At 42.8% G+C, this 20,940-nt stretch overlaps 1 protein-coding gene and 2 pseudogenes across 3 annotated transcripts in view; all 3 read right to left on the bottom strand.

The window, feature by feature from the left end:
* LOC311507015 (myosin heavy chain, fast skeletal muscle-like) overlaps positions 1 to 20,940 on the bottom strand; it is a 36,826-nt pseudogene that overhangs the window by 14,308 nt on the left and 1,578 nt on the right. The gene's annotated exons all lie outside the window — the stretch shown is intronic.
* LOC311507075 (myosin heavy chain, fast skeletal muscle-like) lies at positions 13,136 to 16,438 on the bottom strand (annotated as a pseudogene). Its single transcript has 8 exons — positions 15,785 to 16,438; positions 15,577 to 15,703; positions 15,312 to 15,430; positions 14,879 to 15,075; positions 14,620 to 14,803; positions 14,359 to 14,524; positions 13,971 to 14,095; positions 13,136 to 13,861 (listed from the first exon to the last, which is right to left on the bottom strand). The product of its transcript is annotated as a myosin heavy chain, fast skeletal muscle-like (transcript).
* LOC311507016 (myosin heavy chain, fast skeletal muscle-like) lies at positions 18,937 to 19,609 on the bottom strand. The gene has a single exon (XM_084571208.1). It carries the CDS (start codon positions 19,357 to 19,359, stop codon positions 19,045 to 19,047), a length of 315 nt encoding a protein of 104 aa, XP_084427334.1. The 5' UTR covers positions 19,360 to 19,609; the 3' UTR covers positions 18,937 to 19,044.

The raw sequence follows: 20,940 nt of genomic DNA, 5'->3' as shown, positions 1-20,940 counted from the left end.
TCGGTGTACCGTGAGTTCGAGTTGAACGAACGTAAACAATAGGAATCCCGGTGAGTCACCATTGATGCTCGCATTAGCATGCTATCAGAGTGCTAAATACTGAACGATTAGTCTTGAATAGTCTCTAAAACCAGTCGGGACAGAATTGAACCAGCCTGAACGATTCGCCAATGTTAAAGTATGTGTTAATTGGTTGTGAATATTGTGGTGCTAGTTCGTGGTTGTGTGTGTTTTTTATAGCCGCGTGGTGCAGGCTAGACCAGTAGGCCTCAATACTAGAAATTCATGCAGCTGAGCTGAGTGTTGGGTTAAAAAAGAATGTTTTTCACTGTGTAAACTGTAAAATCTAGGTGATTTATGTATGAATAACACGATCTGTATGCAAAAAAAAGAAAAAAAAAAACAGAGGTTAATTATTTTTATATGCTAAATGTGAATTCATGTGGGTTTATTGAGCTATGATGTGTTGCCAGTTCATGGGGAAATGTTATATTCACAAAATTCATAAAAAATAGTAGTAACAAAGTAAAATGGACACTGAAAAGCAGTAATTTTATTTAAATACATTCAAATGGACTTATTATTATTATAGACAAAATGAGTAATTTTCCGCACGGTTGTGTAGACTGGTTTTTTTGTAGAGTCCTTCTTCTGGGTCCCGGGTTCACCTGCTGCATCCATCTTCACCTCCATCTCCGTCCTGGTTGTCCCCCCGATTCATACCTTCATCCACATCTTCACCCCCCACCCCTGCAATACTCCCCACTGGACATTCGTTAATAAGAGGGCGGTAGGACTGAGTGCACTCATTTTATTTATTTATTTATTTTTTATTCATTTGAACTTTTGGGACAATTTACTTTCATTACCTGAGATCTCAGAGGGTTTTTCTTTATCATTTTTTTTTGGTTTAAGTCAAACAGACATTTGAGTAACTGTGAACATTGATTGTATTGGTTACACTATTGATTCTGTGTAATACTCATTTTGTGTCACTTACCTGTTGAGATCCGGTGCTGCAGAAGATATTCAGTGAGTTCAATATAACTCCTTTAAACCTTCAGTCTGTGTTTCTGTGTAGTTCTTGGGGTAGGTGTTACAGGCCTGAATCCAGCAATCAGCCTGCTATAGGCCAGCAGTCTCCTCATTGGACCTAGAATAAGATAACCCTCATTTTTGTGTGATATGCTGCCTCAACATTAAAAGTGCAGTGTGGGGGGTGTTAAAAGTGGCGAGCCAGCCAGGAGACTGCTGTAGGTTAAGTTAGATCCTACCCCAAATAGTCTGAAATAAGTAGTCTCACACAGACGTTAGAGTTTAGTTGATGTGTCGTGCAAATTATCATTGACCATAAAACTCAGTAAACTTAAGTGCATGATAAAATGGATCTTTGCAACCGGTTTGATGTACATGGACCTAGTTGCCTTTATGTTACGGGCATAGATGAACAGTATACTGACGAAGAAATAACCGACTTCTTTAAGATTATCGGGGACATAAAGAAAATGGTCAGGGTTCCTGATGTGCCAGATAAGCCAAAAGCCAGAACCCTTGTAGAGTACTCCTCAGAGCAGACAATTTCAAGGCTTGATCCTGCAAACCTTGGACATGTGCCTAGCCCCCGTGACCCCAACATCACCTGGCATGTGAGGACTATTCGTGAGATGTGTCAAGAGGAGCTTGGGAGAGAGTTAGCCCAAAGATGCTTAGCTGACCTGAGCACTCTTGCTGGGAGCAGTAAAGCTGGTTTTTGGAATGTGCTTCAGCAGGAGTTAGAACGCGTCCCACCAGATCCCCCACTGAGCCCCGATACTCACCTCCAACTGTCAGATCAGCCTGTTCCTGCAGCAAGTAGTGACAGTAGAGCAACTGATGAAGGTCCAGCTGACAGGCCTGAGCCAAGCCCAGCTGATCCAGCTTCTGCTTCTCCCCACCTCAGCTCCCCCACAAGTCCTTCACTTCTGAGTGCGAGCGCAATTAATCCACCTCAAGTCCAGAAGGTTATCGTTGAACATTTCATTCGCAGTGATGCAACACCATCTAGCTTCAGCCAGAGCAGAGTCCGGACCTTCTCGGGACGACTTCCAAAGCCAACCGGCGAAGTAGATTACGATGCCTGGCGCACTCAGGTGGACCTTCTTCTTAATGATATTTCATTATCCGACTCCCAAAAGGTAAGAAGGATCTTGGAGAGTCTTCTTAGCCCAGCTGCTGACATTGTCAAGCCTCTTGGAACAAGTGCACCACCTGCAGCTTACCTCACTCAGCTTGAATCTGCATTTGGAGTAGTAGAGGATGGAGAAGAGCTATTTGCGACGTTTTTGGGTTCAAACCAGAATTCTGGGGAGAAGCCCTCTGTCTACCTAAACCGCCTCCAAACCCTTCTCACTAAAGCCATCTCCAGAGGGGGAGTTTCGCCTGCAGAATCAGATAAGTACTTACTCAGGCAATTTTGTCGAGGGTGCTGGGACCAGAGTTTGATCATTGGCCTCCAGCTTGAACACAGGAAAACTAGCCCCCCCTCTTTCCCAGAATTACTGCTCCTATTGAGAACAGAAGAGGACCGGCGGGCTGCTAAGATGGACAGAATGAAAAAACATCTAGGAAGCACAAAGGCTGCAGCACATGTTCATTCAGTCATGAGCCTTCCAGCATTTGATGAGGAACCTAGTGTCACAGTTACCAAAAAGCCTGATGCAAGTTCCAAACTTGAAAGGGAAGTCGCAGAACTTCGGAAACAAGTTGCACAACTGCTACACAAAGAGAGAAATGAATTCAAACGTGAAGGGCCCCCCAGCAGTTCAACAAGGAAGGAGACGCCCTTGCAAAGAGGAAGCTTAGGAGTCCATGTCACAAATCCTTCGACGCCCCAAACTCCCACTCAACCAAGACCGTGGTTCTGCTTTAAGTGTGGAGAAGACGGCCACATTGCCGCAAATTGCACCAATGAACCTAACCCTGGTCTTGTACGGAAAAAGAATGCAGAACTCAGGGAAAAGCGTGACAGATTCTGGGCACGACAGGGATCCCCTGAAGCATCTTTAAACTTGTAGAGGCTCCTGTAACGGGACGACCAGGAGCTGAGGACGTCAATCAGACAAGTCCCACAGCAATGACCCACAACGTGGAAGAGAAAACGGGAGTTGAAACCCCGGATGGTGGGCCTCCCCACACATTACCTCCTGGGCTGGTGGGCCCTCGCTGTGTCTCTACAGTCTCCGTAGGGGACACAAGATGTCAATCTATCCTCGATACTGGATCTCAAGTTACCACCATTTCAGAGACTTTCCGTTCCAACTACCTGGCATCCTACCCAATTCAGCCCATTCATCATTTGCTCGAGGTTGAGGGGGCGGGAGGTCAATCGGTACCTTACCTCGGCTATGTTGAGGTCCCTCTAACCTTCCCCGACAGTGTGACTGGTGCGGAGGAGCAGCTAACTGCCCTAGCGCTTGTTGTCCCCGAGTGCCAGTTTAATAGCCGAATTCCAGTGTTGGTCGGTACAAATGTTCTGCTGCAACTCCACCAGCGTGGGATGCACCACGACAGGCTGACATTCCAGAGGAGGTCAGATAAGTTTGCCTTGCTTCTCCAATACGTTGCCAAAGTACATGAAAATGAAAACAAACCTTGTCTTGTGAAGTTGCATGGGAGGTACCCCGTCACTGTTCCAGCAGGGCACAAGCTGTGCGTGGTTGGGGATGTCAGGGTTGGGAGGGAAAATCCCAACACATCTTTTGTCCTTGAACCCCCTGACTCTCCTTCCTTACCTGGCGGACTGTTCCTTGAATGTGCACTTATGAATATCACCTGTAAGGCCTCCACGAAGATCCCTGTCACTCTCAGAAATACGGCAGATCACAGTGTTACTCTGCCTCCAAGGTGTGTCATTGGAGAAGTTCTTGCTGTTCAGAGTGCAATGCCCCTGAGTGCCATGCAATCCGTGACCACTGATCCTCAGATGCAAAGTGAGAGGCTTTCATTCAATCTTGATGACTCACCTATGCCTGAGGATTGGAAGGAGCGAATTTCAGACCAGCTGAATTCCATCCCAGAGGTCTTCGCTGTCGACGAGCTCTCCTTGGGCCACACCACCGCTGTGAGGCACCATATCCGCTTGCAGGACCAGACGCCCTTTAAAGAGCGCCCAAGGCCAATACACCCAAGCGATAGGGAGGCTGTAAAACAGCACCTCAGGGAGCTCCTCGATGCTGGAATAATAAGAGAGTCTGAGAGCCCCTTCGCCTCACCAGTGGTGTTGGTTAGGAAGAAGAATGGGAAGATTAGGCTGTGTATCGATTATAGGAAGCTGAACACCCGCACTATAAAAGATGCATACGCCCTCCCCAATATTGAAGAGACATTCTCAGCCCTGAGTGGAGCAAGGTGGTTCTCCGTGATGGATCTCAGGTCTGGCTATTATCAGGTGGAGATGGCAGAGGAGGATAAGCCAAAGACAGCGTTCACGTGTCCCTTGGGCTTCTACGAATTTAACCGTATGCCACAAGGCGTGACCAACGCTCCTAGCACTTTCCAGCGCCTCATGGAAAGGTGTGTTGGAGACCTGCATCTCAGTGAGGTTCTCGTGTTTTTAGATGACCTCATAGTCTTCTCAGAGACACTCGAAGAGCATGAGACGAGGCTCATGAAGGTATTACACCGTCTCAAGGACTATGGCTTAAGACTGTCACCTGAGAAATGCCATTTTTTTAGGTCATCTGTGAAATACCTTGGTCATGTGGTGGATGCTCAAGGAGTCCATACCGATCCAGATAAAGTCTCCGCTCTTAAAGACTGGCCTTGTCCTGGGAATAGAGAGGAGCTGAAGCGTTTTCTGGGCTTCGCCGGATATTATAGGCGCTTCGTGGAAGGCTATTCTAAAATCGCCAAGCCCCTCAACGCTCTCACTGTTGGATACTATCCAGCCAAGAAGAGAGGTAAGGCCTACAAAAGAGATCGTCCGAAGAACTGTGTCCATCCGAAAGCTCCTTTTGATGAAGAGTGGACGTCTGAGTGCGAGACCGCTTTCAGAACACTCATTGACAAGTTAACGTCAGCTCCTGTCCTCGCTTTTGCGGATCCCAGGCTCCCGTACGTGCTACACACAGATGCTTGTTGTGAAGGCCTGGGCGCTGCTCTTTATCAGGAGCAAGGCGGGAAGCTTCGTGTGATAGCCTACGCCAGTAGAGGCTTATCAAAGAGTGAGAAAAATTACCCAACTCACAAACTAGAGTATCTAGCTTTGAAGTGGGCGATCTGCGAAAAATTCAATGACTACCTCTACGGTACAGATTTTACTGTTCTGACGGACAATAATCCGCTCACCTATGTCCTTACCTCCGCCAAGCTTGATGCAGCAGGACACCGCTGGTTGGCTGCCCTTTCAACTTTCAGATTCAACATCAAGTATCGAGCAGGACATACCAACAGGGACGCGGACGGCCTGTCTCGACGGCCGCAGGCTCCACCTCAGGAAGACGAGGACTTCATACAGGAGAAAGAGAGGATTGAGGCGATGGCAAAACGCATTCTAGAGGGGGAGGAAAAGGAGGTTCCCGCAGATGCCATCTCTGCACTCTGTCATCGCCACACTGTCATCTCCCCGCAACTTCCTGTCCTTGCAGAGTCCCTCGCCACAGATGCTTCATCAGTGCCTGAATTGTTTGCTAGCCAAGGCCAAACTACTCTGCCTGGCATGACAAAGGAATGTTGGCATAAGGCGCAAAGGGAGGATCCTTCAATAAGGAAAATCATCGCCTTTTTGGATGGTGCACGGAAGCCCAGTTTCAAAACTGTAAGCACTGAGGAGCCTGAGGTCAAATTGCTCCTCAGAGAGTGGAACAGGCTTGAACTCAGAGATGGCATCCTCCACAGAAGGTGCTATGATCGAGGAGACATCATCTATCAGCTTGTGCTGCCTGCACAGTATAGAGACAGAGCTCTTCATGGGTTACATGATGAAGTCGGTCACCTGGGACCGGAGCGTGTGCTAAGCCTGGCTAGAGCCAGATTTTATTGGCCAAGGATGAAAGAATCCATCGATAGGAAATGTCAAACCTGTGGAAGATGTACCAGGAGGAAAGCTCAACCGCAGAGAGCGGCACCTATGGTAAACATCAAAACAACTTACCCATTACAGTTGGTCTGCATGGACTATCTGTCCCTCGAACCTGATAGCCATGACACCCGGAACATCTTGGTCATCACTGACCATTTCACGAAGTTCGCGGTGGCAGTGCCAACGAAGGATCAGAAGGCCAGGACGGTCGCTAGGGCCCTCTGGGAGAACTTCCTTGTCCATTACGGATTCCCTAGCCGCCTTCACAGTGATCAGGGAAGGGACTTTGAATCCCACACGATCAAAGAGTTGTGTTCGTTGATTGGAGCGGATAAGGTGCGTACAACACCCTATCATCCCCAAGGGAATCCTGTTGAGCGCTTTAATAGGACCCTGCTAAGCATGCTTGGAACATTGGAGGAGAAGGACAAACAACGCTGGAGAGATTTCGTTAAACCCCTTGTACATGCGTACAATTGTACGCGGAATGACACAACGGGGTATTCGCCATATGAGTTGATGTTTGGCCGGCAGCCGACCCTCCCAGTTGATCTCATCCTGGGCACCAAACCTCATACTGAGACTCGTAAGACACATTCGGAATATGTGCAGAACCTGCGTCAACGCCTCCATGAAAGCTACGCCCTGGCAGCTGAAAGTTCCAGGAAAGCAGGAGAGAGAAACAAGGTGCGGTTTGATGCCAAAGTCAGAGCTGCTGAATTGGTTGAAGGTGACCGTGTCCTGGTGAAGAATGTCAGCGTGCGCGGGAAACATAAGTTGGCTGACAGGTGGGAACGTCCTGTTCACGTTGTTGTGAAACAAGTTGATGGTGGACCTGTGTATGTCGTCAAACCTGAGAAGGGCAGTGGGTCGCACCGTACCCTTCATAGAGACCTGCTTTTGCCCTGTGGGTTTCTGCCTGTTGAGGAACCTCCAGAGCAGGGACCACAGCTAGACAAAGGAAGGAAAATGACCTTGAGGAGCTGTAAAGTGAGGAATCAGCAGGCGGAATGTGATGTGGAGGGAGATTTGACAGATGAAGAGGAGATTGATGATGCTTTTGAGGGATCACCACAAATCACTTCATGGGGACCTTTCGTTCAGGAAATGGAGTGTGTACCCACAAGACAACCCCTGACCTCACTCAATCCAAACGCTCCTGACTTTCACTCACAGCACCATCTCACATCCAAACAGTCAAGTCCTGACCAGTCAAGCAGACCCGTAGATCCACCTTTTGCTCAATCTACGGATCATGTCGTTGTGGACATTCCAGAGTGTGATGCACTTGAAGAGGAAGGGAGTGGAAACAACTCCCTAGTTCACGAGGAAAGTGAGATGGTCCCTTCTGGACAGCAGCATGAACCTGCCCCTCAAGGGCCTGAAGAGGATATAAATGTTGTCCAAGAGTACCACTCATCAGAACCCAGACGTTCTCACCGAGAGAGACGAGTTCCACATAAGTTCACCTACGATGAGCTGGGGAAACCTTTGATCCTTGCCATGACCTCATTTTTTGAAAGCCTGCGGGACATTATTGTTACCCCAGTGTCTAGTAGTCCCTATCAAGTCCCTTGTAGGGTTTAATGTGCATGCAGGGACTCATGCAGTAAGAGGGGGAGGGTGTAACCAGGGTTAATAAACCCCAGGTTGTTTATAGTTAATTATAGGTATATGTGTTAATGTTCAAAGTATTCTATAAAATTTCAGTTCTTTAATATTTTTTTCATGAGAGAGGACAAGTGAAAATAGCTTCTCCTATGAACAAAGCCGTTTGTGTTACTGTCTCTTTAAATCAGGTGAGTTTCGGTGCGCGAAAACCTGACGCTAGTGAGCATCTCACCTCTGCACTGACCTTTGCGAGCCCCTCTCGACGATGTCTGGTGTGCTGTGTGAGTAGCTGGAAGAGAAGAAAAGAAGTAGAAAAAACGAACTTAGAGTTTAACTGATAATAAACTAACAGAAGTCAGAAAACTGAAGACCGAGAGACAGAAGAGACCATCGGTGTACCGTGAGTTCGAGTTGAACGAACGTAAACAATAGGAATCCCGGTGAGTCACCATTGATGCTCGCATTAGCATGCTATCAGAGTGCTAAATACTGAACGATTAGTCTTGAATAGTCTCTAAAACCAGTCGGGACAGAATTGAACCAGCCTGAACGATTCGCCAATGTTAAAGTATGTGTTAATTGGTTGTGAATATTGTGGTGCTAGTTCGTGGTTGTGTGTGTTTTTTATAGCCGCGTGGTGCAGGCTAGACCAGTAGGCCTCAATACTAGAAATTCATGCAGCTGAGCTGAGTGTTGGGTTAAAAAAGAATGTTTTTCACTGTGTAAACTGTAAAATCTAGGTGATTTATGTATGAATAACACGATCTGTATGCAAAAAAAACAAAAAAAAAAACAGAGGTTAATTATTTTTATATGCTAAATGTGAATTCATGTGGGTTTATTGAGCTATGATGTGTTGCCAGTTCATGGGGAAATGTTATATTCACAAAATTCATAAAAAATAGTAGTAACAAAGTAAAATGGACACTGAAAAGCAGTAATTTTATTTAAATACATTCAAATGGACTTATTATTATTATAGACAAAATGAGTAATTTTCCGCACGGTTGTGTAGACTGGTTTTTTTGTAGAGTCCTTCTTCTGGGTCCCGGGTTCACCTGCTGCATCCATCTTCACCTCCATCTCCGTCCTGGTTGTCCCCCCGATTCATACCTTCATCCACATCTTCACCCCCCACCCCTGCAATACTCCCCACTGGACATTCGTTAATAAGAGGGCGGTAGGACTGAGTGCACTCATTTTATTTATTTATTTATTTTTTATTCATTTGAACTTTTGGGACAATTTACTTTCATTACCTGAGATCTCAGAGGGTTTTTCTTTATCATTTTTTTTTGGTTTAAGTCAAACAGACATTTGAGTAACTGTGAACATTGATTGTATTGGTTACACTATTGATTCTGTGTAATACTCATTTTGTGTCACTTACCTGTTGAGATCCGGTGCTGCAGAAGATATTCAGTGAGTTCAATATAACTCCTTTAAACCTTCAGTCTGTGTTTCTGTGTAGTTCTTGGGGTAGGTGTTACAGGCCTGAATCCAGCAATCAGCCTGCTATAGGCCAGCAGTCTCCTCATTGGACCTAGAATAAGATAACCCTCATTTTTGTGTGATATGCTGCCTCAACATTAAAAGTGCAGTGTGGGGGGTGTTAAACAAAGCTATTTAAACAGGAAGTGACAATAATCTCCCCTTGTATTGACGGCCTGGGAGCCCTTGAAATTTGAGAGTAACTTTAACACACCAAATGCTGACGTTACTTGTGATAATTTACAGTATAATATATAATGAACTGAACCACTTTGACTGAAATGCATAATATAAGGCATAAATCAGAAAACTATTCTTCTGTAACCTACTTGTGCAAGAAAAATTGTTTGCTTGTTTCCTTTTAACACAACTAGTCTAGTCCATCATGAAGGCCGACCATTAACTTTCAATTTAACATTTATAAAATACATTCTGTATAACTATCAACATTTCAGTATCAACATTTCCAACATTACAGTTTTTACGCTTAATTTACTGTACTTTTCAATAAATAGACTTTATGCTTTTCAGTTACTGGCAACTGGGTGGTTGTCTGAGAAATACAACATCCACAGCTTCTAAATCACTTTATTTTAAATATGGGCATGCTATGTGCTGTGGGGGAGATATCAGATTTGCTGGGTGGCTGTTTAATTTATTTGATGACTACCCACATTTTCAGCTGGGGTGAGGTTGTACCACATCATCAAAAATAGAAAGGCATCAGCAAGTGTGGCCTCATGTGTCACTAAGCAGAAACACATGACAGAGGCTTCTGCAGTACATATAAGGTGGTCCAGCTGCTTGTGTTGTTGACTGATTTAATAAGTAATGTGTGGCTTCTGCAATACCCACAGCTACAGTACATGCCCTGTTTTACTAGATGGCAGAGACAGTGATTTTATTATAGCTAATGAATCTAGAATGTAACGCTTGTACAGTAAGTGTTTGAAGAAGCCTTTGAGTGAGGTGCTGACATTTTGACATTGTTTCTTGCTGCACAGTGAAATTCCGCTTGTAAATCATCCTGTAATCTTTCTGTAAAGTTCTCTGCACACTGACAGTTCTTTGAAGGAGATGCAGCATGTTTGACTTGCTTTAAATGTGTAGCAGCCAATATGGCAAGGATTGTCTACTGGTCCTATATTAGCTATTGACTTCAAATTTTTATTTTTTATTATATTTTATTATCTATATTGTAGATTATTGTGCATCATTGGATTAACACTTCAGTTTTAATTAAACTAACCTGGTTCTTCTCTTTTTCACACTTTGTCAGCATTTTGATTTCTAATAAAAAAGATTCACCAGGATACAAGGTATCAGGGGTCTAGATTTATCGTCGGGTTCAAGTATCGACAGTATGAAACATTGGCTAGTAACTGGGTCCCAGTCCAGAGAGAAAAGGCGGCATAGGAGCCACTTTCTAGACTAAGTCAATGCTGTTTTATGGCACTTAATGTTGAATGTACCCATTACAGCTTGTTAATAAAATTGAGTCTGTCATCTTTTGACATATTATGGACTGCTCTGTCTGAATGACTTTTGTTTTTGAAGTGTCCTTGAGCAAGACACTGATCCCCCAGTTGCTCCCAGTGCGTGGCACTGGTGTGTGAATGTGTGTGTGCTTGTGTGAGCGAATGGGTAGATGTGTCTATGACTGTAAAGCGCTTTGAGTACCAGTAGGTAGAAAAGCGCTATATAAAAGCAAGGCCATTTACCATTTACCATTTTTGTATTGGTACATTAACAGATGAGGTCAACATTTAGTCAACTTAAATTGCAGAATAATGCTCAGTGTATTGAGTTAGTGTTGTACAATTACTTTCACCTTCCACAACTTTCAGCTAAAGACCATAGATGACTCATTGTTAATCACTTAATTTAGTTCTTGAAATATGTGCAGTTCTATTCTTCTCCATTGTATGGGATGATATTCTGGTTTATTTAACTCATGCTATGTAGAATACTGAAAGCATTTTCATAGTTTGGTAAAAAGCTGGTAATGGTTTGGTAAAAAGTGTTTATTATTCCTTTCCTTGTGTAACTAACATAAGAATGGGAATTAATAGTCTTTTCTGAAGGGTATATTTGCCTATTACTATGTAAAATGTGATGTATTTTAGAGTTCTAACTAACACTACTATCATCTACGCTAAACGTTCGGGGAACACCAAGCAGAAGTTTTGTCTATACTTTACTGAACTTTGTCCTGTACATATAAATCATGAATATTTTCAAGGTATGGAAAAAGTTAATGGTGAAATTAAAGACCTCTCCACCCAAACTTATCACACTGTTGTGTTAAATTGATTCTTGAAATATGTGCAATTCTATTCTTCTCCATTGTATGGGATGATATTCTAGTTTATTTATCTCATGTTATGTAGAATAGTGGAATTATTTTTATTAATGGTTTCATAAAAAGTGTTTAATGTTTATTATTCATTTCCTTGTGTAACTAACCTAAGAATGGGAATGAAATGATTTTCTGAAGGATATATTTGCCTATTACTGCGTAAAATGTGATGTCTTTTAAGGCTCTAACTAACTGCTATCATCTATGCTAAAGGAAAATGTTAATGGTGAAATTAAAGACCTCTCCACCCAAACTTATCAGACTATTGTGTTGTATGTTAAAGATAAACGCAAAAGAAAATAACACAGAATATGAATGATTAAATGAGGATGGAACAATTTATTGATATAAGACATCATGAAAAGACAATTCAACAGTTAGTACATATTTTATGGACTCTGCTTAATGGTCCAGAGTCATCCAGGATATTGTCTCTTTATTCAGCACTTTCAGTCTGGAAAAAAAGCAAATATGACCAACATTTAGTCTCTCTGATGTGATTATTCAAATTAAATTAATAATTACCCTAATATATTTCTAAAACTTCAATGTATTGTACAAATAAATATATAAAGAACCCCACTAGACAAATATAAAAGTTGTGTAATACGTGGGTTAAATACCTTTCCTGCATCGCGGCTCTTGGCTCTCAGCTTGTTGACTTGAGACTCAGCGATGTCAGCACGCTCCTGAGCTTCCTCCATCTCATGCTGGACTTTTCTCAGTCTGGACAGGTGGGTATTGGCCTGCTCCTCCTGTGGAGTCAATGCCATAGTATTTTTTAAGTATGAAGACATTTCTCATTTGTTCTTTTTTCCCATAAGTAAGATCACAAAACATTTCACTTACAGCCTCTTCAGCCTGTCTCTTGTAAGACTTGACTTTGAGCTGCAGCTTGTCCACCAGATCCTGAAGTCTGTTCACATTCTTCTTGTCCTCTTCAGTCTACAATGATGAAAGATTGTTACTTATGAAATGTTAAAATAGAATAAAGGAGTAATCATGGGGCTTTAGAGTAAGATTATATTCACCTGGTAGGTCAGCTCCTTCACCCTCCTCTCATATTTGCGGACTCCTTTAACAGCATCAGCTCCACGTCTCTGCTCAGCTTCAACTTCAGATTCCAGCTCACGCACCTGTGAAAGATGACAAATAATTATTTAAACATTTAAGTATTGACAAAGATCAGAAAATGAATATGCAAATCACAAACAATTACACTGTATGGCGCTTACCCTGGACTCCAGTTTCTGGAGCTGCTTCTTGCCACCCTTCATGGCGAGGTTCTCAGCCTCATCCAGACGGTGCTGCAGGTCCTTGACTGTGACCTCCAGGTTCTTCTTCATCCTCTCCAGGTGGGCGCTGGTGTCCTGCTCCTTCTTCAGCTCCTCAGCCATCATGGCGGCCTGAAATAATAAATTGTCTCTAAGTACAGTTTAAACTGAAAAACCATCCCACTATTTACAGAACCCATAAAAGAAGATGACATCAAACAGTTACTGCTACATTAACTCACATCAGTGATAGCCTTCTTGGCTTTGTCCTCAGCGTTTCTTGCTTCCTGAACAGCATCATCCACTTCACCCTGAACCTGGACAAGGTCAGCCTCCAGCTTCTTCTTGGTGTTCAGAAGACTGGTGTTCTGAATATTAAGAGTCAGAATCAATTTGATTTGTGTCATATCCAAGAAAGAAAATCCATTCATATACTTATTTGGTTTAGGGAGACTTTTTTAAATGATTAAAACCCAACCTGAGAGTGAAGCAGTCCGACACGCTCACTAGCATCAACCAACTCCTGCTCAGCCACTTTGCGTCCTCTCTCTGTCTGCTCCAGAGCAGCTCTCAGCTCCTCAATCTCAGCCAGCATCAGACCATTTCTGCGCTCCACCATGGCAACCTGTTCCTTCATGTCCTCCTGTCCTCTGACAGCATCATCAAGGTGCAGTTGAGCATCCTGACAACAGAAGAAATAGAAACAATAAATCTTCTGCACCCTTTTTTATTCTTTAACCAAATGATCAGAAAACCTACCTTGAGCTGTCCCTGGACATTCCTCAGTTGTTTCTGGGCCTCAGCAGCCTGCCTGTTAGCATGGCTCAGCTGAATCTCCATCTCATTCAGGTCTCCCTCCATCTTCTTCTTGACTCTCAGGGCATCATTCCTGCTCCTGACCTCAGCATCAAGAGTGGTCTGCATGGAGTCAATCACCCTCTGGCTGTTCCTCTTGATCTGCTCCATCTCCTCGTCCTTCTCTGCCAGCTTCCTGTCCACCTCACCTTTCACCTGGTTGAGCTCAAGCTGAACACGGAGAATCTTTGCCTCCTCGTGCTCCAGTGTGCCCTATGAACAATTTAAAAAATGAATATGACGACTTGATAATTACTGAAATACATCTGATTTAGTTGAATTAATTTGTTCATTTCTATAATTTGAATATGCAGTATATTACCTCAGCTTCCTCCAGTGCTGACTGAATCTCGGACTTCTCAGTTTCCACAGTCTTCTTGGCTTTCTCCAGCTCGTGAATACTCTTTCCAGTTTCACCAATCTGTTCAGTCAGATCTGAGATCTCCTCTACAGACCAAACAAATCAAAATGTGATTAATAATTGTGCCACAAGGCAGACTGCATGCTTTTGTTTGTGGACGTTGAAAAAGGAATAATTCTCCTTCAGGGTCAGAGCATGCAACAGGTCTGAATGTCTCATGCAACTTGGAATCACTTTTTAATGCTTTCAACAGAACTTGTAGCATCACTCAGATTCTTTAACTTCACGTGTAAGTGTACTAGAATAACCCATACAAGTAAGACATTTAATTTTAGAGACAATGGCATACGCTGCAGGTTCTTGTTTTCTCTCTTCATGGTCTCCAGATGATCCAGAGCCTCCTCATAGGAGTTCTTCATCTTGAACAGCTCAGTGCTGAGAGAGCGAGCTTCCTTTTGGGCTCCTTCCAGCTCTGCCTGGCCCTCCTCGTACTTTTGTTTCCATTCTGCCAGGACCTGGATTTGCATAGTTCAATTAATTAAATGATTAGTTAGAGTTACATATTTCTATTCTGCTAAAACAAATTTTCACTTCCAGTTTAAGAATTTACCTTATCAAAGTTCCTCTGCTTCTTGTCAAGGTTGGCAGCCAGAGAATTAGCTCTCTCCACATCAATCATGAGGTCCTCCACCTCACCCTGCAGCCTCTGCTTGGTCTTCTCCAAAGAGGCACACTTGGAGTTCACAGCTTCAATGGATTCCTCAGCATCCTGCAGTCGCTGGGCAAGCTTTTTCCTGTGGTGAAGAAGAATATTTAATTAAATAATTTGAATAAAAACGGGTTTGAATCAAGAAATAGTAGTGATTTACTTGGCCTCTTCCAGCTCTTCAGTACGCTGGATAGCATCGGTCTCATATTTGGCTCTCCACTGAGCAACTTCACTGTTGGCCTTGGACATTCCTCTCTGCAGCTCAGCCTTGGCCTCCTGCTCCTCCTCAAACTGCTCTCTGAGCAGATCACAGTCATGGCGGGCTGACTGAACAGCATGGGCCAGGGCATTCTTGGCCTGTTGAAAACAAAGTCAGTGTCAAACATTCTCTGAGCAGGTCCCAGCTATCACTGGGCGGGTGGCAGCGTACACACTGGACAGGTCGCCAGTCTATCGCATGGCTAATAATGGGTGGTAAGTAGTGTTGGTTAAAATGTACCAAAAATAGGAAGTGAAGTCTCTGAGTGACTTTTACTAATTATTTAACAATGTTTATGTGTAATGATGTAAAAGGAGATATAAACGTTTCATACCTTAACTTCCTCCTCAATGTGCCTCTTAAGCTCCTCAATCTGCTGGGTGAATGCCTGCTTGCCTCTGGTTAGCTGAGAAACAAGAGCTTCTTTCTCCTCAAGCTGGCGGGAAAACTCACCTGAATAACAAAGTGTTCATGCGTTATTTCTGGAGTTACTCTTTTCTCAAATTGAAGTATTTCTATCTATAAAATACTATTTAAGCAAACATGTCATATCTGATTCACTTGGTGGACAGATCAGTTTATTATTAGATTACACTTACCGTTCTCAGTCTGAAGTCTTGCCTTCTGTGCATTAATGTCATTCAGCTGACGAACATTCTCATCATTTTTGGCTTTGAGCTCACTCAGCTGGTCCTCAAGAGTTCTGCACATTTTCTCCAAGTTGCCCTACACAAAGAAAACATGATGTATCTTGTGCATTTCCATACATTTCAAACAACATATTTAGATAAAAAAAAAAACATTCACCTTTGATTTGGCAACAGCCTCCATGTTGCTGGAGAGGTCATCAATCTCCATCTTGTACTCGCTCTTCTCTTTCTCCAGCTTCTGCTTGACACGCTGGAGGTTGTCGATCTGCTCTCCCAGCTCTGCAACGCTGTCAGCCTGCTTCTTGCGGAGAGCTGCTGCAGTAGCTTCATGCTGCAGGGTTGACTCTTCAAGGTCACGACGCAGTTTCTGGAACTCAGCCTCACGCTTCTTGTTCATCTCAATCTGAGCGGCTGTTGCTCCACCAGCTTCCTCAAGCCTCTCACTGATCTCCTCAAGCTCCCTGGAGAGGTCAGCTCTCTGCTTCTCTACCTTAGCCCGAGCAGCCCTCTCAGCCTCAATCTCCTCTTCCAGCTCCTCAATACGAGCCTAGAATTGAGGACAGAATCATTCAGTGGGCTTACTAAGTCCTGAGTATTCAATGTGTTTGACAATCATGTAAAAACAATGTTACCTGGAGTTCCTTGATCTTCTTCTGAAGCTGGGCACCAAGGGACTGTTCATCCTCAATCTTGCTGAGGAACTGACTGATTTCAAAGTCCTTCCTGCATTTTGACAAAATAACATCATGTTTATTTTGAGAATATATTCACTACTGTTGTGCAGTAATGTAGTATATCAAGTCATTTACTTCAGTTGCTGTTGAAGTATAATGTTTGAAACGATAATTAACTGCAAAAATAAAGAAAAGCCTACTTCTTGATTTTCTCGTCAGATTGCTGCTTGTCATTCTCCAGATCCATTATGGATTCCTGGGCCAGTTTCAGATCTCCTTCAAGCTTCCTCTTGGCTCTCTCAAGGTCCATGCGGAGCTTCTTCTCTTGCTCCAATGAGCCCTCAAGCTTTTGAAATGAAAAGAAAAGGTTTGTAATTTTATAATGGACCTATCCTTAAACCTAAAGTAATTAAAGCTTCAACAGCAATATTTCCACACATCGTCCACTTGCTGTTCCAGCTTTGTCTTGGCCTTGGTCAGAGTGTTGACTTTGTCTTCCTCTGCCTGGAGATCATCCAGTGTTTGCTGATGAGCCTCTTGGAGGGCTTTCTTCTCCTTGGTTAACTTGGCAATGGACTCATCTTGAGATGCCATCTCCTCAGTCAGGTTTTTCACCTGAAAGTGGAACAAACAGTTACATCCATTGTCTAATTGCAGTGTATAAAAAGTGCTTGAAATGTTAAGTACAAGGAAATTGAACCTTGTTTTCTGTGGCATGTTTCTCTTTCTCCACTTTAGCCAAAGTGAGCTCCAAGTCATCAATGTCTTTCTTCAGCTCAGAGCATTCATCCTCCAACTTCCTCTTCTTGGCAGTCAGCTCAGCATTGACTTCCTCTTCATCCTCCAGTCTCTCAGATGTCTCTTTGAGTTTGGCTTCCAGCTGGATCTTGCTCTTAATGAGGCCCTCACACCTTTCCTCTGCATCAGAGAGACTCTCAACTTCCTATAGCACAAGTGAAACAAACATTTCAAAATGTCAAAATAATCAGGATTTTTTTCTTTTGTGTGAACAAAGACAATCAATTTGGCATGTAATCAAAATCGCTTTTGTTTACTACTTACTGCAGCCACTTGGAGTTGCAAGTCATTCTTTTCCTGAAGCAGGGAAACCATTTTCTCCTCCAGTTCCTTCTTCTTGGCCAGAGCAGTAGCCAGGTCTGACTGCATCTTATCATAGTTCTCCTTCATCTGCTGCAGTTCCTTCTCTGTCTCAGCACTCTTCAATAGAGGCTTGATCTTGAAGTACAGTTTCAGCCATGGCCAGTTCTTCACATTCATGAATGAACGGATGTTGTACTGGATGGAGAAGATAGATTCTCTAAAAAAAAAAATATATATATATATAGGTAAAAGTCATTTCTACATTGTAATAAGAAGTAAGTAATAAAAAAGATAATGTGAAATGTATCCCCAGATAGAACAGTTTATAGCACTCTTTGATTATCCTACCTCCTCTCCATCATCTTAACAAACTCCTTCCTCATAACATATCCTCTGCAGAGAGCCTGAGTCATGGTCACAAGCTCAGCCAGTTTCTCGTCTCTCATCTCCTCAAGGGTACCCAGCAGACCAGCTTTGAAGAACACCTGTTTCGTCCAGTTAATGAAATTATGCATGAGTACAGTTGATAGAACTAGATATACAGTGTGGACAGGTCAAATGTATTGATACTGGCCAACTGTACCTTAGTGTGTCCAAACTTGTACTGAGTGTGGTCCACATCAATGGAGCCCAGCAGCTTCTCTGAAGCTTTCTTGTTGTCAATGAACTGTCCCTCAGGGATGACACTGGCATTCAATACTTTGTATCTACATGAGAAAAAAATGTAGTTTTTCGTATAGTTTCCTCCCATCTTAATCATCAAAATACATATGAACTTGAATTTCTTATTAACTCGCCTCTGCTTGAAGTCACCATAGAGGATTCTGCTGGGGAAGCCCTTTCTGCAGATTCTAATACCCTCCAGCACACCGTTACACCTCAGCTGGTGGATGACCAAGAAGTTCTCCATCAGACCTACGAGTTCAAAAAAGAAAATTCACAAGAAAAATTCATATGAAAAGAAATTCATGAAGTTAAAAATATTCTTTATATCATTGTGCAGCATTTCTAGTAGCTTTATTCCAGTAAAACTACAGGCTTCTGTACCTGGGGTCTTTGTCTCATTGGGAATCAGGCAACGGACAAAGTGAGGATGAGTGCTCCTCAAGTTGGTCATCAGCTTGCCCAAGTTCTCCTGTGGATCAGCATCATTACATAACAGGTCAGCATTAAGTCAATATATATATATTTTTTCTTTTCATTTTTTTCATGAACTTCTACATACTCTGAAAAGAGCAGACACAGTCTGGAAGGAGCCACCCTTCTTCTTGCCCTTCTTGCCGCCACCACCAGAAGCCTCTGTTTCAAAAAATATTGGATTTTATTTCTAATTAAATAATGGTGTAGAAATGTCTTCAACTATTTTCTTGGAGAAGAATGTATTATTTTAATGAATGGACACACTGCTAAAGAGCAGCATGTAACTACAAACATACTGAAATTTATGTGAAATCAAGTGCTGATCCTGACATGTTACAATTTTTTTTTTCAACTATGTGTCTTTGATTTAGAAAATCTCTATTTAAAAATGCACAATACTTCACACACTATGTCTATTAGTCTGCATTATTTATCCAAAGCTTTTACCAGAATGAGCTATACCATCTGTACTGGACATTGGAGTGCCTGATAACTCTTTTTCTTATTCCTTACCATCTGCTCCAGCGTGGGCTGCATACAGGAAGGCCAGCAGCTTGTTAGAAGACTTCTGGTAAAGCTGAACCACCGAGTCGTTCAGTGGGTCCTTGTTCTTGTCCAGCCAGCCAGTGATATTGTAGTCCACTGTTCCAGCATAGTGAACCAGGGAGAAGTGAGCCTCAGCCTTGCCCTTCGCGGGTTTTGGTTTCTCAAAGGCCTTGGTCTTGCCAAGATGCTGATCATGCAGCTTGTTCTTGAAAGTGGTGTCAGAGGCCTTGGGGAACATGCACTCCTCTTCAAGGATGGAAAAGATGCCCATTGGCTGACAGAACCAAATAATGTTGAATGTTAAACCAATTGAAACTAATGTGACGTCATTGCAGAAACTCCTTCCACCAGGGCAGCACTTACCTTCTCAATAAGCTCAATGCAGGCAGCCAAGTCCATACCAAAGTCAATGAATTCCCATTCAATGCCTTCTTTCTTGTACTCCTCTTGCTCCAGAACAAACATGTGGTGGTTGAAGAACTGTTGCAGTTTCTCATTTGTGAAGTTGATGCAGAGCTGCTCCAAGCTGTTGAACTGTGATTACAGACAGTTAATAAATTAATAAATTTCATGGCAAAACATATTTGAAGTATAATGACTACTGAATGAAATAGCAAAATTGTGTTCATCTGTAAAACTGCTCAAATATTTTTCAATACTCACATCAAAGATCTCAAATCCAGCGATATCCAACACTCCAATGAAGAACTGTCTGGGCTGCTTTGTGTCCAACATCTCATTGATACGGATGACCATCCACAAGAACATTTTCTCATAGATAGACTTGCACAGAGCACTGACAGCATTGTTGACCTTTAAAGAGATTTTAACATTGATCATTTTCAGAATAATATGTTGATGTGAAAATTAAAATATTTGATAGTCTTTGACAAATCAGTTATTATTTCATTACCTGTGGGACAGTCTGACCTTTGGTGACCATCTCATTTCCGACCTTGACTCTTGGGTAGCACAGAGCCTTCAGCATATCAGCTGAGTTCAGACCCAGGAGGTAGGCGATTTTATCAGCCACTGATGGAGAAAAACACAATGCATACTGAAAACACATTCATTTCACAGTATTTTCCTCAACAGAAAACTGGTAATGTGTGAATGGAATTATTTTATCAATTACCCTCAGTGCCATCTGGTTCAGCCTGCTCCTCACGCTGCTTCTGCTTGAATTTCATGTTTCCATGATGCATCACAGCACCAGTCAGCTTGTAGATGCCTATTTTCTCCTCAGCAGTGAAGCCCAAGATATCAATAGCAGTCTGTAATACAGGTTAGGCAAAAGTATTAAATAATTAGTATTTGAAAGCTATCCTCCAGCTTTCTTAAGTTGCTATTGGTTCAACTAAATTGCAGACTCACATCTGTTGCAATGAACTCCTCCACATCATTGATGCTCTTGACAGTGATTTCACCCTGACTGATCATTGGATAGTCATAGGGGTTGGTGGTGATCAGAAGAGCCTCTGGAAGAGTAGAAATGAAATACATGAGATTATCTATTATGTATTTAATTTATTAAAATGTTATTCTTCAAAAGTCTATTAACATACCCAGGAGCTCTGGCTTGTGGCCAGTCATCAGCTGATAGAAGATATGGTAGCTCCTCTCAGCAGACAACTGGAAAGTGACACGGGACTTCTCCAGCAGATCTGTGAGATAAAAAGAATGAAGATCAAACAATGCATGACACTACAATGGGAAAGCACTCCACTTACACAATGGAAATAATTCAAACTTACATGTTTCAATATCAGCTGAAGCCAGCTTTCCAGAGGAACCAAAGTGGATCCTGATGAATTTACCCTAGAAAGTCACATCCTTATTAGCATTTTATTGT

This window comes from Chelon labrosus, assembly GCF_963514085.1.
Source record: "Chelon labrosus genome assembly, chromosome: 21".
NCBI lineage: Eukaryota > Metazoa > Chordata > Actinopteri > Mugiliformes > Mugilidae > Chelon > Chelon labrosus.
Note: the sequence above shows the minus strand (reverse complement) of the source record. Positions and strands in the feature narration are given on the sequence as shown.